This window comes from Malus sylvestris, chromosome 13, assembly GCF_916048215.2.
Source record: "Malus sylvestris chromosome 13, drMalSylv7.2, whole genome shotgun sequence".
Lineage (NCBI taxonomy): Eukaryota > Viridiplantae > Streptophyta > Magnoliopsida > Rosales > Rosaceae > Malus > Malus sylvestris.
The window spans coordinates 17436322-17462153 of NC_062272.1; the positions used below are offsets into that span (position 1 = coordinate 17436322).

At 41.1% G+C, this 25832-nt stretch overlaps 3 protein-coding genes and 1 long non-coding RNA gene across 9 annotated transcripts; 2 read left to right on the forward strand and 2 right to left on the reverse strand.

Annotated features, from left to right (window-relative positions):
• Nucleotides 1-492: 492 nt before the first annotated feature.
• Nucleotides 493-16549, reverse strand: LOC126596461 (acylamino-acid-releasing enzyme-like). Of its 5 annotated transcripts, none has more exons than XM_050263051.1 (18): nucleotides 16374-16549; nucleotides 15249-15424; nucleotides 14765-15074; nucleotides 14423-14644; nucleotides 14103-14321; nucleotides 13903-13977; nucleotides 10297-10435; nucleotides 9458-9609; nucleotides 9293-9372; nucleotides 9091-9212; nucleotides 8925-9003; nucleotides 8668-8845; nucleotides 8466-8526; nucleotides 8054-8176; nucleotides 7550-7747; nucleotides 1312-1380; nucleotides 955-1031; nucleotides 493-837 (listed from the first exon to the last, which is right to left on the reverse strand). In XM_050263051.1, exons 1-18 carry the CDS (start codon nucleotides 16532-16534, stop codon nucleotides 774-776), a joined length of 2505 nt encoding a protein of 834 aa, XP_050119008.1. In that variant the 5' UTR covers nucleotides 16535-16549; the 3' UTR covers nucleotides 493-773. The 5 variants fall into 5 exon arrangements, with proteins under 5 accessions (XP_050119008.1, XP_050119010.1, XP_050119011.1 ...); XM_050263053.1 differs by having other exon boundaries at nucleotides 15249-15401; nucleotides 16374-16515; XM_050263054.1 differs by having other exon boundaries at nucleotides 15249-15441; nucleotides 16374-16505.
• Nucleotides 1479-13749, forward strand: LOC126596462 (uncharacterized). Of its 2 annotated transcripts, none has more exons than XM_050263056.1 (2): nucleotides 1479-2179; nucleotides 13566-13749. In XM_050263056.1, the coding sequence occupies exons 1-2, from the start codon at nucleotides 1535-1537 to the stop codon at nucleotides 13710-13712; spliced, it is 792 nt and encodes a 263-aa protein (XP_050119013.1). In that variant the 5' UTR covers nucleotides 1479-1534; the 3' UTR covers nucleotides 13713-13749. The 2 variants fall into 2 exon arrangements, 1 of the variants encoding a protein (XP_050119013.1); XR_007613973.1 differs by lacking the exon at nucleotides 1479-2179 and adding an exon at nucleotides 6628-7014.
• On the forward strand, nucleotides 3749-6481 carry LOC126596463 (uncharacterized). Its single transcript, XR_007613974.1, has 2 exons — nucleotides 3749-3877; nucleotides 4793-6481. It is a non-coding gene; the product is annotated as an uncharacterized LOC126596463 (long non-coding RNA).
• A 6122-nt stretch (nucleotides 16550-22671) lies between the features above and the next one.
• Nucleotides 22672-23100, reverse strand: LOC126595305 (probable esterase KAI2). The gene has a single exon (XM_050261642.1). It carries the CDS (start codon nucleotides 23098-23100, stop codon nucleotides 22672-22674), a length of 429 nt encoding a protein of 142 aa, XP_050117599.1.
• Nucleotides 23101-25832: the final 2732 nt, after the last annotated feature.

The following is a 25832-nucleotide window of genomic DNA, read 5'->3' on the forward strand; positions in this document are numbered from 1 at the left end:
GGTAATAAAAAGAATTGAAAAGTATAAAAGAGAGGATGGAAGAGTGTTAATTTTCTTCCGTTTTGATGGATTCTAATAAAAAGTGATTTTTTTTTCATAAAGTAGTAGGCAACGCGTAAGAGCTCTTTACCCTGCCTCTTTATCTACAAACCCGTTGCACCTGTTAACCACCATTTCATTTTTAGATATGAAAATTCTTAACGCGCATGTTCTTGGCTTCGCGGTTCACACCGCCCTGAAACGCCAACAGCACCAGGATTATGCCCAGAAAAACCCACGACACTCGTCTAGATTTGTCAAAACATTCCAAAGGAAGACCACTTCTCCATAGACTTAGCTGTGTTTCTACGAGAAAAACACATTTATATTGCTCATATGCAATGCTCATAACTCACTCAACATTTGTTTGACAAATTGTCTACATTGGCTAACAGATACAAATACAAGGGCTAAATTAGACAAATTAAAAACACAAGTGCCATACATGACATGTAAGCCAAAACAATATTATATAACAATTGAGTTGAAGTTCTATTACTGAAATCAATAATCATAAGTTCTCAAGTAGGTAGTTTTTCATTCAGATTGAAGATTATACATGCTGAGCAAAGGCATGGGCAGACGACCTTACACGTTCAAGGTGGATTCAACCTACTCGACTATGACTCTAATAAACAACGTTGCAGATTGATTTGCCCTGCCCATAAATCAACCATCTTACGAAAGCTCTCAAAGTCGAACTATGGGGGCAGGGGAGAAATGGCTATATTCATTTACGATAAATACTTCTTGAACCAGACACCAATGTTAAGCAAGCTCTCAAAGTCAGATTGTGGTCTGCAAACACAAATTCGTATCAGATGGAAATCCAAGCATGAAACTTTATGACCTTGGCTGTAGTGACTAGCGACTACAATGCTACAATGCACTAGCACATTTGGAGCATAAGTTTACCTCTTAATTGCATGAACATCACAAGGAAACACAATGATTTTGACAGGAACTCCTTTTTCCTTCAGTGCCCGAGCATACTACGAATAATAAATACCCAAATCACTTTTCAACTCACATCATTCCAATCATGTAAGTGTTTGAGTCAAAATCATCACACCCCCTTCAGAGGAAGGAAATCAATTTTAAAGATGAAGGCTAAAAGAATTAAGTTTATAGATTCCAATTGTTTATTGTGTTTGTGCTTCATTAATTCATTTTCTACTGCAATGCAGCCAAGAAGAACAATTATCCAAGCACTTGCTTTTGTTGTCAAACTATTAAGAAAAGGCGTAGTTCATTAGGAGAACATGTACTTACTTGAAATCCAGTAGAAACTGGAACACGAAGATCCTGAGCACCCAAAAGAAAAAGGGTGGGTGTTTTAACCTGCAGATAAGATCCTTCAAAAAGTTAGAAATAGCAATCGCAGTGTTGGACCAACCAAAGTGATCCTAGGAGGGAAGATCTGGATACAATCCAAACCCTCAGAATTGATTCCCTTGACTTAGCCACTCTCAAGAACTAAACCTTCACATTCATCATGACCCCTTCCAAGACTATTAAGCTCATAAAGAATTACCCATTTTTCACTCAGGAAGGGGTAAATGCAAAGCTTAACCTTTGGAGAGAAGTGTTGGAATCTAAAGGTCTTCGCCTAAGCCGATCAAAGACAGAATATATGGAGTGCAAGTTCAGTGCAAATGGAGGCCAAAACGAGTTAGGGGTGAGGATCGGAGATCAAGAAATACCAAAGAGCGACCGTTTTCGTTACCTAGGATCTATCTTGCAAAAGAACGGAGAATTAGATGGAGATCTCAACCATAGAATACAAGCTGGATGGATGAAGTGGAAGAGTGCATCCGGCGTGTTGTGTGACCGCCGTATGCCACTGAAGCTCAAGGGAAAATTTTATAGGACGGCAATAAGGCCGGCGATGCTGTATGGCACAGAATGTTGGGCGGTGAAACATCAACACGTACACAAAATGGGTGTAGCGGAGATGAGGATGCTTCGTTGGATGTGTGGGCACACGAGAAAGGATAAGATTAGGAATGAGGATATCCGGGGTAAAGTAGGAGTAGCCGAAATTGAAGGAAAGATGAGAGAAAATCGGTTACGGTGGTTTGGACATGTGCAAAGAAGGCCTACTGACGCTCCGATTAGAAGATGCGACTATGGGACAGAGGTTCAGGGCCGAAGGGGTAGAGGAAGACCTAGGAAAACTTTGGAAGAGACTCTAAGAAAAGACTTAGAGTACTTGGATCTAACGAAGGACATGACACAGGATCGAGCACAATGGCGTTCTAAGATTCATATAGCCGATCCCACTCAGTGACTTGGATTTTCCAAGTCTCCAACCGAGAAGTTTTCCTCACTCGGGAAATTAAGGGAACACTACCCCAACCTACATGCTCCACTCAGAAAGCTTCAACATACAAGCTTCAACAAAAGAAAATTCAAAGAACTTAGCGAAGAAGGCTTTGGTGTATTTAACACAATACGTTGAAATGAAGGAAAGCTTATTTATTGATATCCCCGATAAGCTACAAATATGTACATATACATGAGTCAAAATAAACACACAAGAGGGAGCCTTCACAAAGGTTGCTTAGGAGAAGTCTCAGCAGTCGGTAGAGCCCCAGAAAGAGAAGGCACCGGAGGGGGATCATTTGGAGCCTCAGTACTGGACAGAACCCTAGAAGGAGGAGGCATCAGAGGTTGATCATTCGGAGCTTCATTACGCGGTACAGCCCCAGAAGACGAAGGCAATAAATGCCTTTGGAACAAACCCACAAATCTCTGATGATCAAGTAAAACCTGACCATCAGTTTCCTTCATTTGGTCAAGCTTCCTCTTCATGTTTGTAGCATAGTCATGTGCGAGCCGGTGCAACTGTTTATTCTCATGCTTGAGCCCTCTAATCTCCTGTTTGAGACTCATCACTTCAGCCGCCAATGATTCAACTTGGCGGGTTCGAGCAAATAGGCGTTGGGCCATATTAGACACAGAACCTGCACACTGAACACTGAGAGCCAGCGAATCCTTAACAGCTAACTCATCAGACCGTTTGGAAAGTAGTCTGTTATCTTTGGGAGTGAGAAGGTTCCTGGCCACCACCGCAGCGGTCATATCATTCTTCATCACGAAATCCCCAACGGTAAGAGGACCAGTAGGGGAGACGAAGGATGGGCGCCATATGTTGTCTGGAGAAGGCGGGGCTGCCTCTTCAACAAGGTTCAAGTCAAAACGACGGTCGGAGGGGCCAGACATTTTCAAAGGTGTTGAAGAGAGAAGAGGTCGGACAAATCAAGATCTTAGAAGTGCAAGAATGAAGCTTCTACTGGTGGAGATTCAAGTGTGCTTTGGAACTTAATGCCAGCCCCTATAAAAATCTGCACTCGACGGAGCTTCAAAAATCGAAGAGGCGCCTGCTCAGAAATCGAAGAGGCGTTTGCTTTCTCAAAAGCTGGGCTGCTTAGAGATTCACGAGGGTTGATCTCAGAAATCGAAGAGGCGTTTGCTTTCTCAAAAGTTGGGCTGCTCAAAGACCACGAAGGCCGATCTCAGAAATCGAAGAGGCGCTCGCTTTCTCAAAAGCTGGGCTCCCCAGAGACCACGAGGGCCGATCTCAGAAATCGAAGAGGCACCTACTTTTCCAGCTTTGTCAGCACCTGTCACACGCACACTCAGCTTTGCGGAAATTATGGGCATTCTGTCGAAGACTTCTGGGGAAGTAGAAAACACATGAATCTTACTGTTCAATCACCCACTTCCCACACGCAACAATAGCTCATGGGTACCACAGATAATTTTGCCAAAGTTCTCTGCCAAAGTTGAGCACGTGAAGCTTGCAGCTCCCATTACATCGCTCTGACCAAGAAGGGTAAAAGAATAGCAAAGAAACAGCACTAACAAAGTTTAGACCCATAAATTTTGAAGGTCTAGCTACCATATTATTACCCACAAGGGTAAAGGAACAGTACAACTGCTGGATAATTGGAAAGTCCCTGTGTGTCAACCTCTGTGCTTCGTGGCAAGGTAGACTAGCAAACATGCCCAACCTTTACTCACATTCGAGAAAACACTCCCAATAAGATTGCTTGCTCCAAAATCGAAGAGGCACCGTCCTCCGAATCTCGAGAGCCAGACTCCCAACATGACTACTTTCTTAAAAATCGAAGAGAGGGTAAAGGAACAGTACCATTGCTGGATAATTGGAAAGTCCCTGTGTGTCAACCTCTGTGCTTCGTGGCAAGGTAGACTAGCAAACATGCCCAACCTTTACTCACATTCGAGAAAACACTCCCAACAAGATTGCTTGCTCCAAAATCGAAGAGGCATTGCCCTCCGAATCTCGAGAGCCAGACTCCCAACATGATTACTTTCTCAAAAATCGAAGAGACACTACTCCCCGAATCTTCGAGAGCCAGACCCCCAGCATGATTGCTTTCTCAAAACTCGATGAGGCATCGTTCTCCGAATCAATCGAAGAGGCGCTCGCTTTCTCAAAAGCTGGGCTGCTCAGAGACCACGAGGGCCGATCTCAGAAATCGAAGAGGCACCTACTTTTCTAGCCTTGTCAGCACCTGTCACACGCACACTCAGCTTTGCAGAAATTATGGGCATTCTGTCGAAGACTTCTGGTGAAGTAGAAAGCACATGAATCTTACTGTTCAATCACCCACTTCCCACACGCAACAATAGCTCATGGGTACCACAGATAACTTTGCCAAAGTTCTCTGCCAAAGTTGAGCACGTGAAGCTTGCAGCTCCCACTACATCGCTCTGACTAAGAAAGGTAAAAGAATAGCAAAGAAACAGCACTAACAAAGTTTAGACACATAAATTTTGAAGGTCTAGCTACCATATTATTACCCACAAGGGTAAAGGAACAGTACCACTGCTGGATAATAGGAAAGTCCCTGTGTGTCAACCTCTGTGCTTCGTGGCAAGGTAGACTAGCAAACATGCCCAACCTTTACTCACATTCGAGACAACACTCCCAACAGGATTGCTTGCTCCAAAATCGAAGAGGCACCGCCCTCCGAATCTCGAGAGCCAGACTCCCAACATGATTACTTCCTCAAAAATCGAAGAGACACTGCTCTCCGAATCTCGAGAGCCAAACCCCCAGCATGATTGCTTTCTCAAAAATCGAAGAGGCATCGTTCTCCGAATCTCGAGAGCCAGATACCACAGACCACTTTTTCAAAGTGCTCTGACAGAGTTAAAACATGTGAAACTGGCAGCTCCCACTACCGTGCTATGACCAAGCAGGGTAAAGGAATAGCATTACTACTTGTTGTTAGGGAGACTCCTATATATGTCGACCTCCATCCCCAACGGACAGGCAAACCTGCAAAAATGCTCAACCCTTCATCATATCTGAGAGGGCACTCCCAACGAAGCCTTTCGAAATATTCAGCTTTCTTTCCCCCCGATAATACCTCTGCAAACAAGCTATACTAGAGCAAGAATATCTCATATCATCAGGGTTAAAAGCAAGAGTATCCCATATCATGCTTTTTCCCTGTCTTTTCCTTTGGCCTTGTTTTTACCTGCAAGACAAGGAGAAAGAGAGCAATCAGTCAGCACTTGGAATCAAGCTTCCAGCTAGGAACTGACTGCCTGGAACCCCTTACCTGATTACTTACCTGACATTGCTCTCGAGTACTCATCTTCAACATCTTATGTTTCCAGGGAAGATTTCGCATCTGCTTGAGGAACAGATAGGGCAAGTGCGAAGGATACAAGGAAGCATGTGGAGACAAGCGTAACAGCACACGTGCCGATACATCCATTACTCTGTCAAAAGCAAAAGTATCCCATATCAGCAGGGTGGAACGTACTCTAGATTTGATGGACTTGTTTTGACCCTCAAATTCTTCAGTCGGCCTTATACTCTGGAGGAAACCAGAAAACCCTCCAGCTCAGTTCAAGAATAAGCCTGTGGAAAGTTACTTCTTCAAAAGCAAAAGTATCTCATATCATCTCTTCTCATTTTTCTTCTCTTTATCCTTCATGCTGCTGCAAGATGGGGAGAAGGTGAACAATCAGTCGGAGCTCTGATTGCTTACCTTGTCTGTCACCTCTTTCAGCAGACCCCCTAGCTCGGCGACTTGGGGGACTCTTACTACATGGTTTGTATCGCGCTTGACCAAGCCTGAAACTACAAGTAAGCTTCAAGTGAAATTGATACATTACCTTGTGCATCTCCACCAGTTGAAGATACCACCCCTGGATGGAGGAAGAGTACTTCCAGAGAAGATGCCACATCTACCTATGAGACAGATAAGGCAAGTCAAGACGACACCACACTCCGATACTTAGAAGTTTCGTGATTACGAGATCAGTCTCCCACAATATTTCCTAATGTCATTTGTACTAAATCATTCACTTGTACTCACTAAAGGAGAGCTTGAACCTATGTACTTGTGTAAACCCTTCACAATTAATGAGAACTCTTCTATTCCGTGGACGTAGCCAATCTGGGTGAACCACGTACATCTTGTGTTTGCTTTCGTATCTCTATCCATTTATATACTTATCCACACTAATGACCGGAGCAATCTAGCGAAGATCACAAAAAGCGACCGTTTTCGCTACCTAGGATCTATCTTGCAAGAGAACGGAGAATTAGATGGAGATCTCAACCATGGAATACGAGCTGGATGGATGAAGTGTAAGAGTGCATCCGGCGTGTTGTGTGACCTTCGTAGGCCACTGAAGCTCAAGGGAAAATTTTATAGGACGGCAATAAGGCCAGCAATGTTGTATGGCACAGAATGTTGGGCGGTGAAGCATCAACACGTACACAAAATGGGTGTAGCGGAGATGAGGATGCTTCGTGGGATGTGTGGGCACACGAGAATGGATAAGATTGGGAATGAGGATATCCGAGGTAAAGTAGGAATAGCCGAAATTGTAGGAAAGATGAGAGAAAATCGGCTCCGGTGATTTGGACATGTGCAAAGAAGGCCGACTGACGCTCCGGTTCGAAGATGTGACTACGGGACAGAGGTTCAGGGCCGAAGGGGTAGAGGAAGACCTAGGAAAACTTTGGAAGAGACTCTAAGAAAAGACTTAGAGTACTTGGATCTAACGGAGGACATGACACAAAACCGAGCGCAATGGCGTTCTAGGATTCATATAGCCGACCCCACTTAGTGGGAAAAGGCTTTGTTGTTGTTGTTGTTGTTGTTGTCACTCTTTTCTGTTTCTCTTTAGTTCCATTTATATTTTGCTTGATATCCAGCACTGAGAATACACAGCTTGCCTGTGCAAATATAAAATATCATGCTACTCGCCTAGTTGCCTTTACAGTGTCACGGCATGTAGAAGTATGGTTGTGGTTGCAGCTATGATATCTATTTAGTTGCTTAAAGGTGAATGTGCATGTAGTTAATCAATGTTGGGAGAACGACTGTGTTGACTTTGTTGCTTTTAAATCTGTATGTAAACTTTCCGTCTTTGAAAATATTTCTAGAAGAATCTTCAAACTTCAGAGTAAGCTAATAATATGGTAACAGAAAAGAAGCCTTAACCAAGCACCCACCATTGAGACATGTGATATAGGAGATTTGCTGTGCATGAGAGTCAGATGCTCAGCTGACGGTGCTTCTGTGTAGTAATTTTTACCCTCACTTCCATAGGCCACCACATAGCACCAATCAGGGATGTCTGTTGTACTGACCATTAATGCAAGGTTACAGACAGGGTTCATTGCTGCTGCCACAGCAAACTTATCTGGTGCCTGCAGCATAAATATTGTTCAACTCTCAAGAATAACTTAAAAAGAACTCGTCTACCAAGCGTGCATAAGTAATAGATGCTTCAATAGGAAATTAAAAATCTATTTAGTACCCCACAGAAAAAGAACAAAGCTTTACACGAAGAAAGTTGAGGTTCCACCATAAAACTAATTGGCAATACGGGGAGTAGCCCAACTTATTTATATGCCCATGCAAGGTCCCTCCTCCCATCAATGTGGGATTCAATCTCCATATGTGCCTCAAATAAACTAAAAAATAACAGTCATGCTTTCTATAGAACCACCAACCTGGCCAATCAAGTGAGTTGTTAGAAAGCCGCCATGAGAACCACCAACAACTGCAATTTTTGATGGACTGGCAAGTCCCATGTCAATGACATGATCTATAGCCACCAGTACATCATCCACATCCTGTAGCAAATAAACTGAGAGATTAGGGTCTTTAAATACAAAAGCAGATACATAAAGTAAATACTAGTTATACAGGTATATTAACAACATAAAATTCTTAGCATACATAAGCATTACAGATATATTTACACCAGAAGTGTTTATATGTGTGTGTATGATACCAAAATGTAGGACTCTGCCTAAATAACAGGTGGTATACAGTAGGCTCCCCTAAGGAACAATGCCAATCGGATAACAAAATTAAGATTGCTATAAAACAAATAGAAGGTAAATATGTATAGGTAAGCACCTGGGACCCAACTTTCCCTGGAAGGGACTGAAGTGCTTCTTCCCCAAACCCCAGTGAACCTCTGAGATAAACTAACATGTCAGAACAATCTCATAACATAACATCTGAACAACAAAATTGAACCACAATTTGGTTGAACATCAAATACATTTAGCTGCACAATTCAAAGCTTTGACAGTGGTATGAAAAATCACAATCATACCTATAATTTACAAGTAACAGGTTGAACCCAATTGAAGAGAGAAAAGCAAGGGACTTTGAAAAGCTTGACACTGACACATCGTGCGGGCCTCCGTGGAGGATTACAATTAATGGGTCCAATGAATCATTTCTTATAGTTTTGGAAGACACAAATATAGCTTCAATTGGTTTGGCAGCACCTGAAAGGGTTTAAGCATATACAGGATGTTAAAATCAATTATTCTCTGACACCCCAGATAGAAAATTGGTTCATTATACCTTTTGTTACACCACCAGAAACATGCCTGACGGGAACCTTCAGTATACTGAATTGCAGAGAGGAGAGCAAAGATTTAACCTATCTCAAGTTGAAACATGAGTAAAACAGATGTAAGCCTGAAGATAATCATGATATGTGGAAATATAGAAAAGCGGATTGATGGACCTTCTCAGAGCATTCACTTGTGGGGCTTGATACATTTAACCAACTCCATGCGGTACTTTTACTTTCTTTATCAACAAGGTAGCCATACTTGATATGAGGCACGTCTACTGGACTGCTAGACACTTCAGAAATCAAGGATGAAGTGAAATTTCAGTATTGATGTTTCCAAGTATTTATCAGTAAAAATGGCAGTTTATGTTACCAGCAATGATATTGTCCCCATCTAGTGTAAGAACATTCCATGAATTTGAATCAGCAGGGCTGACACATGATACTTCCCCACTGTACTACCATGTAAATACCATAGGTCAGTTATAAACAGTTAAAACGTAAATACGCTGTGCATATGATTGGTCGCTATAATTACCTCAAAACATTCACAGAAAGTATCACTTCACAGCTGCCCCATATGGAAGATATGATCATCGTGCATCCATCAGAAAGCCATGGATTACTAAGGATACTTGACTTGTAAAGCCCAGGGAAGCAACCATCCTCAGGACACATTACAACAGGAATCTTCAAAAAACAAGTGTATTTAGTTATACTTATATAAGCATGGAGAGGGATTAAGAGAAAAAATATCATACAAAATGTTCTAAACTTCTATTGTTATGTTCTGCGATGTCACCTCCATGAAATGAAAACCTTTTGTTGAAGAGAATTAAGCTAGAGTTCAATTGTGGTCCCCTTCACTTTTTTCAAAAAAGCACATTTTTTAGGATCATATACAAATTAACCAATAAAGCATCAATGGGAAGCTACCCATACACAAAATTACCAAGCACAAAAAAAAAAAAAAAAAAAAAAAGGGGGGGGGGGGGGGGGGGGTGGGAGAGAGAGAGAGAAGAGAAGAAAACAGGTCAAGGGAAATTTATATATATTGATTGAATGTTCACCCTCAGTGTGTATGATAACAACATCAAATTCCAAATTTACATCAGTACATAACATACCACTGGTAAGTGAACCATGATTTTCAATCCTAAAAGTTCAGGAATGCGAACTTGTACAAGTTTGCACCTTTACAAGGACAACGCTTAATGCTTACTTATATCCACATCCTAGCAAATGAACCTTCGTTGATAAGTTACATGCCCCAAGGACTCGAACAAAGAATTGCACACCAACTGAGTCGTTTCAAATTATCAATCAGATAATAAAATGTTGATTACTCAACAGAAAGATAAAAGCTGAAGAGCTCACCACATCAACAATTTTTGCAGATGAGGATAGCACTCCATCAACTGGCCAGTCTATTCTGTGAAGAGAATCTGTTGCATAATGTGACCCAGAATCCACAGAACTTCTTGCTGATATAAACAGAAGGAATTTTCCATCTGGGCTGCAAAAATTACATTGATAATGTTTCAAATACAATCAGAATCAGTAATCGCATATGATATTTGAATCAATCAGCCATCTATTGGATAACGTTTGAAACAATAGTACAATAGTACAATTCCGATTCTATTGTTCATCAAACTCCAATTAGTATTTACTTTAGATATCAATTTCCGTTGTGAAATTGAAAGAGGAGGTAACAAACGCGAAAAACTTAATTCTCAAAAGCTGGGCTGCGCAAAGACCACGAAGGCCGATCTCAGAAATCGAAGAGGCGCTTGCTTTCTCAAAAGCTGGGCTGCTCAGAGACCACGAGGGCCGATCTCAGAAATCGAAGAGGCACCTACTTTTCCAGCCTTGTCAGCACCTGTCACACGCACACTCAGCTTTGCGGAAATTATGGGCATTCGGTCGAAGACTTCTGGTGAAGTAGAAAGCACATGAGTCTTACTGTTCAATCACCCACTTCCCACACACAACAGTAGCTCATGGGTACCACAGATAACTTTGCCAAAGTTCTCTACCAAAGTTGAACACGTGAAGCTTGCAGCTCCCACTACATCGCTCTGACCAAGAAGGGTAAAAGAATAGCAAAGAAACAACACTAACAAAGTTTAGACACATAAATTTTGAAGGTCTAGCTACCATATTATTACCCACAAGGGTAAAGGAACAGTACCACCACTGGATAATTGGAAAGTCCCTGTGTGTCAACCTCTGTGCTTCGTGGCAAGGTAGACTAGCAAACATGCCCAACCTTTAATCACATTCGAGAAAACTCCCAACAAGATTGCTTGCTCCAAAATCGAAGAGGCACCGTCCTCCGAATCTCGAGAGCCAGACTCCCAACATGCCTACTTTCTCAAAAATCGAAAAGGGTAAAGGAACAGTACCATTGCTGGATAATTGGAAAGTCCATGTGTGTCAACCTCTGTGCTTCGTGGCAAGGTAGACTAGCAAACATGCCCAACCTTCACTCACATTCGAGAAAACACTCCCAACAAGATTGCTTGCTCCAAAATCGAAGAGGCACCGCCCTCTGAATCTCGAGAGCCAGACTCCCAACATGATTACTTTCCCAAAAATCGAAGAGCCACCGCTCTCCGAATCTCGAGAGCCACACCCCCAGCATGATTGCTTTCTCAAAAATCGAAGAGGCATCGTTCTCCGAATCTCGAGAGCCAGATCCCCGATAGGATTGCTTGTTCGAAAACCGAAGAGGCAACACTTTCCCAACTTCAAGAGCCGGATCTCCTTGGATAAAGCTGTCTGTAATCTTCACACACAACATCAGCTTTCCAGATACCACAAACCACTTTTTCAAAGTGCTCTGACAACGTTAAAACATATGAAGCTGGCAGCTCCCACTACTGTGCTATGACCAAGTAGGGTAAAGGAATAGCATTACTACTTGTTGTTAAGGAGACTCCTATATATGTCGACCTCCATCCCCAACGGACAGGCAGACCTGCAAAAATGCTCAACCCTTCCTCATATCTGAGAGGGCACTCCCAACGAAGCCTTTCGAAATATTCAGCTTTCTTTCCCCCCGATAATACCTCTGCAAACAAGCTATACTAGAGCAAGAATATCTCATATCATCAGGGTTAAAAGCAAGAGTATCCCATATCATGTTTTTTCCCTGTCTTTTCCTTTGACCTTGTTCTTACCTGCAAGACAAGGAGAAAGAGAGCAATCAGTCAGTACTTGGAATCAAGCTTCCAGCCAGGAACTGACTGCCTGGAACCCCTTACCTGATTACTTACCTGACATTGCTCTCGAGTACTCATCTTCAACATCTTATGCTTCCAGGGAAGATACCGCATCTGCCTGAGGAACAGATAGGGCAAGGGAGAAGGATACAAGGAAGCATGTGGAGACAAGCGTAACAGCACACGTGCCGATACATCCATTACTCTGTCAAAGCAAAAGTATCCCATATCAGCAGGGTCGAACGTACTCTAGATTTGATGGACTTGTTTTGACCCTCAAATTCTTCAGTCGGCCTTATACTCTGGAGGAAACCAGAAAACCCTCCAGCTCAGTTCAAGAATAAGCCTGTGGAAAGTTACTTCTTCAAAAGCAAAAGTATCCCATATCATCTCTTCTCATTTTCTTCTCTTTATCCTTCATGCTGCCTGCAAGATAGGGAGACTGTGAACAATCAGCCGGTGCTATGATTGCTTACCTTGTCTGTCACCTCTTTCAACAGATCCCCTAGCTCGGCGACTTGGGGGACTCCTACTACATGGTTTGTATCGTGCTTGACCAAGCCTGAAACTACAAGTAAGCTTCAAGTGAAATTGATACATTACCTTGTGCATCTCCACCAGTTAAAGATACCACCCCTGGATGGAGGAAGAGTACTTCCAGAGAAGATGCCCTATCTACCTATGAGACAGATAAGGCACGTCAAGACGATACCACACTCCGATACTTAGAAGTTTCGTGATTACGAGATCATTCTCCCACAATATTTCCTAATGTCATTTGTACTAAATCATTCACTTGTACTCACTAAAGGAGAGCTTGAACCTATGTACTTGTGTAAACCCTTCACAATTAATGAGAACTCCTCTATTCCGTGGACGTAGCCAATCTGGGTGAACCACGTACATCTTGTGTTCGCTTTCCTATCTCTATCCATTTATATACTTATCCATACTAATGACCGGAGCAATCTAGCGAAGATCACAAAAAGCGACCGTTTTCGCTACCTAAGATTTATCGTGCAAGAGAACGGAGAATTAGATGGAGATCTCAACCATAGAATACAAGCTGGATGGATGAAGTGTAAGAGTGCATCCGGCGTGTTGTGTGACCGTCATAGGTCACTGAAGCTCAAGGGAAAATTTTATAGGACGGCAATAAGGTCAGCGATGTTGTATGGCACAGAATGTTGGGCGGTGAAGCATCAACACGTACAAAAAATGGGTGTGGCGGAGATGAGGATGCTTCGTGGGATGTGTGGGCACACGAGAAAGGATAAGATTGGGAATGAGGATATCCGAGGTAAAGTAGGAGTAGCCGAAATTGAAGGAAAGATGAGAGAAAATCGGTTCCGGTGATTTGGACATGTGCAAAGAAGGCCTACTGACGCTCCGGTTCGAAGATGTCACTACTGGACAGAGGTTCAGGGCCGAAGGGGTAGAGGAAGACCTAGGAAAACTTTGGAAGATACTCTAAGAAAAGACTTAGAGTACTTGGATCTAACGGAGGACATGACACAAAACCGAGCGCAATGGCGTTCTAGGATTCATATAGCCGACCCCACTTAGTGGGAAAAGGCTTTGTTGTTGTTGTTGTTGTTGTTGTTGTGCAGTTCTCGAAAGCATACAAGTAATTTCTCCACTAGACAGATATTTATAAGGAGTTATCAAAAATCTAAACAAGCACTGTGCATAAAATATATCATAGACTGAAGTGCACACAAACAAAGAACTAAGTGTCAGATGGGGGAAAAATTACCTGAACCGTGGATACAAAGCACTACTTATGCTTTGAGTCAGCTTTACAGCAGGAAAATCTTCAGTTGAACTAGCTCTAGAACAGTTAAAGAGATCAATACTTCTATCAAATGTAGAAGCACAGAGAATCTCCAAAGCAATTAACAAGCAAAAGATCCAAAAAACAAAGGGCAACAAAAAGTATTACACAAAGCAACTCACTTGAGTTCAGATCCATCGGTTTCTGATTCAGAATTTGGTGCCCTGACTGCATACAATGCACAGGGCCTGTTAATGCAATACTTGATACCAAGTTTTCTGATACCTTCAGACCACCCAACAAAAACCAAAGATTGATGTGAGCCCTTAACTGGTGGTGCCCATACAACTTGACCAACACTCAAAGACTTTTCAATTCCTTTGACAGCTTGGGCCTCTCCACTGTACAACATAGGATAATTAAAGTTAGCTGGGAATTTAAACGAGAAATCTCCTTACTTCTAATCCTGGTACTAATAGAAACTAAACCAATTGTACAAGACCTGTTAATATTGATGACGAAAAGTGCGGGCTGCCTTTTTCCAGCATACGTTTCCCCCCATTCTTCCTTCCAATCCCCTTGACCCTTCCAGTTACCAAAGTCCTTATCAGTGGAACTACCATTCTTGTAGCCCTGACCTGTAAATGTGGGCTTGGTGGGAGCTGGTTCCTCAGCAACATAAGCAATGAGAGTTTCATCAGCATTCCAAGAAATTCCTTGAAACCTGTATCATTGAAAGTTTGAAGTTCTACCACTATCACTAAAGACATAAGCAAAAAAGCATCTAGAACAGAAGGCTAACATCAAATATCGTGCATGGAAAGAATGCATTCACGATATATACCATTCATCAGCATATACTGAACCATGAACAGATTGGGGGATGTGGAATTCTTTCTCCACTTGACCTCGACCCCAAATTTCAAATTGACAGGGAGATTCATTCTCGGGATTCCGAACTACAAGAAGCTTTGCACTGGACGGGGATGGAACAAATACAGAGACTCCCATCATCTCAACGGGGAATGGAGACCATTGGAAGTTTATAGAATCGTTACTTTCTCTTGAAATATGAGAGGATAGAATGAATTTCTTCCTCTTGTTTGCCAAAAGATTCGGTTGACTAATTGAAAACATTGCCTGAGACTCAATTCCTGAAACAAAGTTTAATGTGCACATCCTCATTAGGAAAAAGTCTTTGCCTTTCAATTAGAGAGGAGGTATATATGCTTATATATTTCCTTACGCATGTAATGTATGTACATATGAATCTGTTGTACGTAATCTGAGGATAAGGACATGCACGTTAGAAGAATGAGAAATCATACCAATGTCAGATTTAAAAGTCCATGCCTTGTCAATGCTGGAAATACTAGTGAAGTCTTGGAGTAGCCTAGACTGTGACGTATATTCTTCCTCAGTTGTTGCATCTACCCCCAGAGGCATCTCCTTCAATGAATTGTCTTTAGAACTGCCCATGGCTAAAAGTGTAGACAATCTTTTACTACGGAGTAGATTGCACTGAAGATATTGTCAATATATGATGCCAAGGAGCTATGAAAGTATGTAGTAGCTCATAACTCAAAGGTCAGAAGCATTGGTCATATAAAAAAAAGGCATAATCTCCTAGAACGAAAAAGAAAAAAAAAACTATATTTTCTTGTTCTTTTAATGAAACAAATGAGTATTAGCATGTCATTCTTTCTTCAACCGAATACAGCAGATGTATGGTAACAGAAACAAGCAATCCGCCAACTCAAATTCTACTTTACATGAAAAAGGATGCTACTTCTGATTATTGTGATGAACGTCAATAACAGCTACGTGAAATTTCTTCAAGTCAATCTGCCACCTCAGATTATAGTTCTACATAACTTGGAATTGCCAAATAGTTAACTCACACATTCGATTCTACCACATACCACTTGTAAGAGTTTCGGCTACAGGAAAATCTTAAGGCCTCTTTGCGGTCACGGAAATTACTCAAATTCAATTTACACTTCCAAGACCAAATTTCATACCCATCACTGGAATCCCATCTAGTAAAAAGGGTACTCGCGAATTCGGGCAATGTGGAATAAAGTTAGAATCTTTTTCTATGTCCAAAACCAATGATCCTTTTCTAGTTTTTTTATATGGCCATTCCATCAATCCAGAGACAATATACTAAGATAATTTTGATTGGTAACTCCTGATTAAAATCCACAATCGCACACTAGTTCAAGAATTCAAACAAACATGTAATTCAATTCAAAACGTTCCACTCTATGCAACCAAAAACAAATGAATCAAAGCACCGAGCAAAGTGAGATGAACAAAGTAAGAAAGGAAGAAATACCAGATACCCATCAAAGAGTTTAGCACAAACACTTGGATTCGACGACTAAAAGTCAACAGTGCATAGATTTTTTTTTTGGGAGGGAGGGGGGGGGTGTGGGAGAGAGAGAGCTTACGTTGTGAGAAAATATCGAAGGGGTCTGCAACTGCTGCTCCTCGGAGTGAGAAGAAGAGTGGGAATGTGAGATAAAATCGGAAGTGGAGGAGGAGGGAATCTTGGAATCGGACGAAGCAAGTTGACGCACCAAGCCGAGGTGGTTAATAATGCACTGCTCATTTTGTTTCAATAATACACCATTTTTCTATGATTCTTCTAGGGGACCATGTACAGTAAAATCCAATAACAATGATTAATTATGTCATGTTCTGCTCACCAAAGAAGCTAAATAGAATTGTTAAGTGGACACGAGTTTAGTTAAGTTAGCTATACCTCTTTTTTCTTCTGCATTCAAGTTTTGACTTCCCTTCCTCATATTTTAATTGAATCTGCTGTAGAATGATAGAAATAAATAGGCATGAAAAGGTTCTGCACACATTTTTTCAAGCTTTAGCGTATAAAAATCATTTTCGTGGTTAAGCTAAAAATTAAATACCTAACTCCATTAGTTTATTTTAAGATTTATTTCTAATTGCAAGAAGCTTGTGAATTGGTTAAGAGCGTTTTTCTGCTTGCATAAAAAATAAGCACCCAAATTTTAGACCAAACGCTAAATAGGGATTAAAGGCTTGTTGCATATGCACAGTGCAATCGTTTCACCAGCAAAAGTGGGCTTAGTTAGGTTTTTGTTTTAGTTAATTTTATTTGTTTTCATTTTCTGTTTTGATCGAGGACTAGCAAAAGATAGGATTGGGGGTATATGTTAGGTTGATTTTATATGCATGTTTTATACCTCTTACAGTTATTATTTAGTCATGATTTTATATTAAATTGGTGAGTTTAATGTGTCTTGTGTGAGTTTTTGTAGAAAATATGATTTGTGAGCAGGGAATTGAAAGCTTAAATTAGAGAAACACAAAGAATTACCTAGTGGGATGTAAACTGATGGACTGGAGCAAAGAATGGAACAGTACATCATATAAAAAATTGGATCATTAAGGGAAGCCCAATATAATTAGGCGGTGCAAAGCATGCGGTGCTGTTTTTCCCAAAAGGAATTGGGTTTTTGAGATTCCAAAAAGCACGTGGATTAGTTAAGAAGAGGAGGGGGATTTTAAAGAAAAAAAAAGTCACATAAAGAGGAAAAGAACCCAGTGCCGCAAGGATTTTGGGGAGGATCATATCACGCACACTTACAGACTACCAGTTTTACAACTCCACAGAGGCTCCAAGATTTCCCAACGCATATACACACTTTAAGAGCACTTTCACCAGGGTGCAAATGTGCCAGCACCCAGTCAAAAAACCAAGCTGGGGCTCAGTCCATTCACTCCAGCCCACAAACTTGCCTGGCATCCAGCCCAAACCAAGCAACAGACCAGCCCATTTTTGACAGACCCAGAGACCGACGCATTTGGTTGGCGTGTGCAGTTCACTCGCGAGTGGGTGCTAGTAGGGGACATGGATGCAGGCGGCGGGGCCCGCTGTCAGCCCACATGTTCTTCACCCAGAAGTAGGCGACGTGGCCTTCTTAGTGCCGTTGGATTTCCAACGGTAAAAAAAATTTAAATTTTACTTTTAAAATGGACCGTCCGATCACAGATCAACGGTCCACGTTTTTTTCCCCAAAAATAAAAATAAAAAGGCCTAACGGTCAGAATTATGACCATTAGCCACGTGACAGCTCCTTAGCTCTTGGATTTGAATACTTTTCAAATCCAACGGTCCAGATTAATTAACTACATTAAAATTTATTAAAAATTATGAAAAAATACAAAAAAATTATTAAAAAATACATTAAATTTTTAAATTTTTTTTTCTATAAATACCTAACCTTCATCTTCCACCTTACAACACATTTCAATATTTTCTACACTTTCTACATTTCAATATTTTCTACACTTTGAGAGAAAAAAATGTCTATGTGGAAGCTCATTGAAGATGTTACATTGTGTGAATGTTGGGTTCACACAACTCATGATTCGATTACGGGTAATGAAATGGATAAGTGAGAAATGTGGAGTAAAATTACGAAAGCGTTTTACGATGTACATGGAAAATATGCCAGAAGTAGTCAAGGCCTTCAAGGTCATTGGAAAAAACTCAACGCATCCTTTACTTGTTGGAAAAACGTCATCTCTCATGCTTTCGGTAATCTACATAGTGGGACAAGGTTAGCGGATCAGGTGACAATATTTTTATTTATTTATATGTATTTCACCCGCATCAATATTTTAATTTATTTATTTGTGTTACACCCACATTTTTTATAACACTGTCTTATCCCACATTTATAGACACTACAAGCACAAGCTTTCTACAATGTGAAGAACCACAACAAATCATTCAACAAATGGGAATGTTGGCAAATTGTCAAAGATTGCCCCAGATACAACTCCTTTTGCACAAAATATGGATGATGGTTGCAAATAACACTCATGATTTTGTTGAACAAACTTTGTTGCATTCTAAAACGACGTCTAAAAACATGATCAGAGAATACACTGTTGGGAATAAAATAATCTTCCAAGAGATTTTTACCTCGTCTTTCCCTTTTTCTATTGAAGTTTGCGGCACATCTGGGTTTGGCTATCTGACCCACAGCTTCCATGACACGATGAGAATGTGAGACCCTCTGCCTTCTATGGTCATCATCCGAGTTCTCCATTGCGAAAGCCTCATCTCCACCTACACCTTCCTCGAGATTGATCAATTCTTCCTATTGTGCCAACAAGCTTTTCTGTTGCTCCACAAATTGTTTAAAAGTTGGGGGCAATTTAGTAAAATAGCTAAGTTCAAGATAACTCCAGATTTTTAAAGAAAAATTTGGAAGGCCACATGTGTGGCCGAGATTTAAAGACAGAAAAGATGGGCGGTGGAGATGGTTTATAAAGGAGGGAAAGAAGGGAAAGAGGAGCCAATAAGGAAAGAGGGAGATGATTGAGGGACCAATGGGGAGAGAGAACCGGGAGGGAAAGGAGAGAAAGGGGACACGGGGAATCGGGACCCGGGCCTTGGCGACCCGACCCGGTTCGGCGCTACACACATTTCCGACGGAATTTCACCCCTTTTTCTGGTGAATTGGATCAATCAACCATTTGGAAACCCCTCCATGACCTTCCCTCTCCCTATTACCCCAAAAAAAATCATGAAGTTTGGTCTTGAAATTTGGAAGAACACACCCGAGGGTGCCGCGACATACCTTGCTTAAATTCAACCAAATCTGAAATGAATTGATTAAATTTCCACTACCAGTAGACTCCTATTAACCCCAGGAACAAACCCCAAGCAATGGTTGGGGCGTCGGAGTTTGTTTAAAGTCGAATTAAGGATACCCATTTCTAGAGTTCCAGCGGGTTTGGGCTAAATTGGAGCCTTTCTAGACCAAATTGGACTTGGCAACAGGTATGAAGTTTTCTCTACTCTTTGAGATCTTCATTTCTGTAATTTTTGAGAATTTTTAGAAATAATTGAATTTTCCGGCGAGTTGGGACGGCCGACCGCCACCCACGGCGGCGGGTGAGGCGACGCACGGCCAGGGAGCCGATAATTATGTTTTATGTGAATGTCGTTATTTTAATTATGTTTTTGAGATCAAATTGTTGCGGTTTGAATATTAATACGATTTTGGAGTATGTGAACTACGAAAGGCTTGATCTTACTCCAAGGTACGTAGGCAGTCTAACAGTGTTAGATGCAGCCTTAAATAATCGAGAATTTCACTTTAATTGAGAATTATTCTTATTTTGAGACCTTTGTTCAATTGAAAGGAAATGGAAATATCTTGAGATTATAATTGTGTGGTTGTTCAAATAATAATATTTATGAATCATATTGGAAATGAGGAAATTTTATGTAAAGTGTAATAAATAAATTTTAGTACAAAAATTTGGCAAGGTAACTATACGTTCTAATCTTTAATTAACATTGATGGTTTTTTTATGTGAATGAGTTATTTAAATAAAGATTTGTGTTTTAAAATTTGCTAAATAAAGTGGAGTTTAGTTTGGGCCTATTAATACTAATAATATTATTTCTGGAATTAAAGAATTAATTCGGGATGGGGCGTTACATTTTGTAAATGAAGGTTTTGAAGCTAGAACTCTGTAAATGAAGCTTTTGAAGCTGTAGCTTTTGTAAATGAAGCTTTTGAAGCTAGAGCTCTGTAAATAAAGCTTTTGAAGCTGATTGACATGAGTGATGCTCATGGATGTTAACATGAGTGATGCTCATGAATGTTGACATGAGTGATCCTCATGAATGATGGTCATGAATGTTTATGTATGATTGACTTGAGTGATGCTCATGAATGTTTATGTATGAGTGACATGAGTAATGCACATGTATGATTTTGAAGTACTGGGCGTACTTTTGATGCCGAATAAATTTGGAGTACTGGGCGTACTTTTGATCACCTGGTTGGTGATAATAGCGGCAGGTTGCCGATTAATTTTTTGTAGTACTGGACGTACTTTTGATCATCTGGTTGGTGATAATAGATGGCATGGCTCTTTTGGGCATATGGGCATTCTCCCTCCACATAGTATTCCAGCCCATTATTTTTGGCTTGCCGTTTTTTTTTATTACCCTCTGATGGGGTTTATACAGATGTCTCCGAAAGATAAGAAAAATAAATTACATCATTTTACCTGATAAAGATAATAGAGTTCTTTATCTTCTTCCAGTGGTCGACACATTTTTTTATTTTCTCCCCAGACATATTCCTTTTCTTCCCATTGCAGATTTACATCATGGGGTTTGGTCAGCAAGCATGATCTGCTCCCTTTATTCCTTACGTTTGCAGATTTACATGCCTACTATCCGTAGCTTTTTTGTGGGTGGTCGACAATAAAGAAAGCACCAACCGCTATTATTTTCATCTTTCAACTAAAGAAAGCATAATTCTTTCTTTTCTCTTTTTTGCTTCTTGTTTTTCTGTTTCTCACTTTTCTCTTTTCTTTTTATTTTCTCGATCTGCTCAATGCGCCCTCCGTTTGAACTTTGCACTTTACACTTTGCCGTCTCCAGCGCTTTCTGACCAATCAGATCTCGCCACCATGAGGGTTTTTCTCCGATCCGTTGATGGCGCACCCAATCCTTGCGCCGGCCACGCACTGCTCCACCATTCTTGGACTTGTAGGCTCTGTAAATGTTTGCCCAAGCTTCTGGGTCTCGAAACGCCAGGACGTACGGAGGGAGATGGATGACGTCAACACCACATAGTTGACCCAACATTGAGCGTTCCTTTGATCGCCAAGTCCAGAAGCTCCTTCTCGGGGTCGTGGATTTGATCAACGATGCAGGGAGATGCGAGGTGGAAGATGCCAGAACAACCATTGTCGGCGACGAGTATGGAGCTGTGGTCAAGGACATCATCGCACCATTATTTGCATATATATATATATATGTACATATATGGGATCGAACCATTACTGCAACCATTGCACTGCGACTGTGTTGCTTATTGTCTTGCCATCGTAACCTTTTCGACCTTTTCGAGCCTACGTCATGCTTCTCTTGTGAAGGTCATCAACCATCGTTGAGCCTTTCTCCATATTATGCACGCCCTTCCTCCGTTAGCCCATCAATGCTCACTGAGCCCAATATCCTTCTATATTGAATGAGACTAGAGGAGCTTTTCGATTTCTTTAAGCTTTGGTCCTTCAACTTCACCGCCCATCAATGATGTCGACTGAGTAATGGATGCAGCAGCCAGTTGAAGAGTCGAAACAACGGCGGGCAACAGTCGTGGCAAAACTACATCGAGCAGCAAGCAGGCCATAAGACGAAGAAGTGGAGTTCGTGGTGCACACAAGAGGTGCTGGAGTTTGCAATTAGGTGTCATCGTGGCGCGGCAACAGCAGGAGCGGTGCTGGGCGAGGGTGTAGATGACGACGGATGTGTCGTAGCCCAACCTTGTGAAGGCACGGTGGAAGAAGAATGGGTCTGAAAGAAGCTGGCTGTTGCAGTCGTGGTGGCTGTTGCAGTCGTCGTGATGGGAGACCTGCTGGAGACACGGCTGAAGAACCTGAGATAGTGGGTGTGGTAGTGTTGGTATGATCAGAGACGATGGTATTTCTGCGAGAGAGGGAACCATCACATGCATTTGTTGCAGCCACCGTCATTTTCTTTGCTGTTTTTCTCAGCTTTGATGATTCCCATCCTCCTCCTCCCATCCGTCTTTCTCCCTCTCTCTAATTGGTGGTCGAGTTACTCACTAAGTCACAGAGCTCGAGAGTTGTAGTTCGGAACGAAGAGGGCAGATGAGGACAGAGCCAGCGCTGGCGTCTTCGGCGAGCTTGGCTTGCTTAAGGGTTTTAACTTCGACAATGGTGACGCTGCAAGGAGATCTGGAGATTTGGTTCCTGATTGAAGTTGTATTGCAGCGCGGCCATGGCTGGTTCAGAGAAAGTTTGCGAGGGTCGGGTGACTGCAGCGATGATGCAGACCATGGCTGAGGCGGAATGGCCGACGAAGATACGTGGCTCGACGTGGAGCTTCTCAAGAATGGCGAGAAGGTCGTAAGTGTAGCCTTCGAGGGTGGAGTAGCGCTTGAAGTCGAAGTATTCAGGGTTGGTGGTTCCGGCGCCCATGTTGTCATTCATAATGACGCGATTGTCGTGGACAAGGTGGGGGACTAGGTGTTTCCAGACCGACTGATCGATGCCGAAGCCGTGGGCCAGGACTAGGACTTGCTGACCCGACCCTACGACCCGCACGTTGTGAGCTTCTTCCACTATTCCCATTGCGTCTCTCTCTTTCTTCTTGCTCTCTCTATTGCTTGTTGGTTTGGTTTTTTGGTTTTGCAGATCCTCGGTGAAGGTGAAAAAATGAAAGAGAAATGACACAGCTTTTCGTGTCGTTTCCCATAGACGGCGCCAAATGTTGATGCACAAAACCGGAGGGGTCTTGGACAACGTAAATTCGACCGTGAATCTGCAAGAAAGTAAATAACACAAGATGTATCATGATTCACCCCAAGGTTTGGGCTACGTCCACACTGATATTGTATTTCTGCAGGAGAGAGAGCTCTGAATATGAGAGTGAGAGCTTTGAGAGAACTTAGAGCTTAGGGGATCTGAGAAGGCTTAGGGTTTGTGAGGGTGATGAGGCCCTTTTATAGAATAAGGGCTCCTCCCCTTTTTACATATTTGCCCCTGCATTTATTACATAATTACATTTGAGTCCCCCGAGTATTTATACGAGGTCTAAATACAGAGGTCCTAAGTATGGTATAAACACAGCTCTTTTCTTACCGCCTCAGTGTTTCTTGGGTCTTCAATGACGACTCTTCAGTAGTTGGCTCGTGCAATGGAGTCTCATTTAACTCAACTTGTGGACCATTAGGAAAAACTTGGTACTTTGGAGTATGCTTCACAATGTTTCAATATTCATGCCTTGTGAATGATTTCTTGTTATCAAGATTGAACTACATTTGTGCTTATAGTTGTTGAAAAAAAATTGTGAAACAACATAAAATTTACATAACAAAGGTCAAAATAATAACATATTAATTACATTTTTAATTTATTAATAATAAATATTATTAACACATTGGCTAGATTAATTATCACCACTTCGATAAATTCCTTCCTCTTTTGTGATGGCTTCTTGCCAAGCTTTTGAATCTTTTTGCAGCTGTTTGTATTTACTCGCCAGAAATTGCTTGATCCAAGATGTACCTTGCATCAGTTCGACAAATTGTCCATGATCCTTCTTCCACATATGTTGCACCTTGATCTTATTTCCAGTCATTGAGTATTGAGTAACACGCACCCAACTCTCTATTTCTCAACAATTTGAGCATGAAAGGTATATAGCGATTGATTTAGTCCTCTTTCAATTTTGTCATATATTATTGGATGGTGTATAAAAGATATAATGTAGCTCATCATGGTGCATATCGCTGTTAAATGACTACTCACTTGACTTCTCTCTAACAATTATTAGTGAGAAGCATTTTAAAATAATTTATAGACAGAAAAAAATCCCCCTCAACTAGTGTCATTAACAATCGAGTGCGGTAATAGTTCGGTTCAAAAAGCTATAAGGGTCATATTTGTCAAGAGTTCGACCTTATTTGGTGTATATGATTGGCCTACTAGCTTATATTAGATTAAATAACTTACTAGATTCAATCAATATCGAACAAAGAAGTGGATGTACACTGCACAATTTGTCCAAGTAAATGTGGAAGACGAATCAATCATGACATAAACTTGTCCCTCCTAATCTACACAAGATTGGCAGGATTGGAATAATTTCTTTTCGTCACGTATTCATCTTTTACCTTCACTTAGTCAAAATGTTCACAAATCACTTAACATTTATTGAATTTAAAGAATTAATCAATTTCAAACGAATACTTTTTACCTTCACTTGGTCAAAATGTTCACAAATCATTTGACATTTATTGAATTTAAAGAATTTCAAACGAATCCCACCCATCAAACAAGGCCTAGTTGTAGTCAAAATGTTCATAAATCACTTGACATTTATTGAATTTAAAGAATTATCGATTTCAAACGAATCCCACCCATCTAACAAGGCCTAGTTGTTTTATCATTTGTCCTGTACCTCTAAACTATCATGTGCAGAAAGGCAAAGCTATAAATTATGGGGATGTCTATCTGTTTGGCTTTGGAAGACTAAACCTGTGTGGCTGCCACTGCCAGGTATCAGTTTTTCATTGGAGCGTGGATCTACATATATTTTTTTTGACTTATCATGCATTTTTTTGTTAATTTATGTCTTTTAATCTTCTTCAATTCTTGCGATCAAACGGTAAAAATTTTAAAAAATATGTAGAATCAACATCGTACCATGACTTTTGAGACAGACTATGTTGAATTAGTCAAGCACTGAATGGAAGTGTGAGGTTTCAAACCTAATCACGTTTTGTAAGAATATCAATCCGTTGTGCGATATGTCCCATACGGCAACCCACTTGGCCTCTCCTGTCAAACAGAAGCTTCCAAGCTCCTTATCCTATCACCTCTGTGTTCACAACCTTAACCTCTTTCTAGGTCAAGCAGTTACTGTATCTGTAATGTAGTGTTGCCCCTTCAATAAGTTAGAAAAATAGTTATTATTGAATATTAGTCACATTCTGCGTTACAAGCACGTTTGATGTATGAATATTGTCTAAACTGATAGATTAACAGTTTTAAATTGTTTAAATATGCTCGCATCGACAAACAATTTCTAATATCATACAAGATGAGAACTAGAATGGACTTGAATATCACGTGGCGATAATCTCGTTAACAGGCTAAATTACAGCCACCTAATAATCCTCAGTGTTGTGTTACAACCAGTAGATTGCGCCTTAATGTTCTGATCAGAAATCCAATCTTGTATAACCACTTGATCGCAAGAAAACAGGGACAGAGGATTGTGGAGTGACGGCTACGCCCATTGACCTGGTTGACTATAAATTTGTTTTAGTTGGAAAAATGCATGTGGTAGGACCGGCAGG

Excerpts from the sequence above, each read along its gene's own strand:
- LOC126596462 (XM_050263056.1), top strand. The coding sequence starts at position 1,535 with ATGACCCCTTCCAAGACTATTAAGCTCATAAAGAATTACCCATTTTTC. Across the intron at positions 2,180-13,565 it reads GATGCGACTATGGGACAGAG|GTTCAGGGCCGAAGGGGTAG; the intron begins GTTCAGGGCCGA and ends TACTGGACAGAG.
- LOC126596461 (XM_050263051.1), bottom strand. The coding sequence starts at position 16,534 with ATGAGCAGTGCATTATTAACCACCTCGGCTTGGTGCGTCAACTTGCTT. Across the intron at positions 9,610-10,296 it reads CTGCAAAAATTGTTGATGTG|ATTCCTGTTGTAATGTGTCC; the intron begins GTGAGCTCTTCA and ends TGTTTTTTGAAG. Across the intron at positions 9,373-9,457 it reads CTTTCTGTGAATGTTTTGAG|TGGGGAAGTATCATGTGTCA; the intron begins GTAATTATAGCG and ends ATGGTAGTACAG.
- LOC126595305 (XM_050261642.1), bottom strand. The coding sequence starts at position 23,100 with ATGGGAATAGTGGAAGAAGCTCACAACGTGCGGGTCGTAGGGTCGGGT.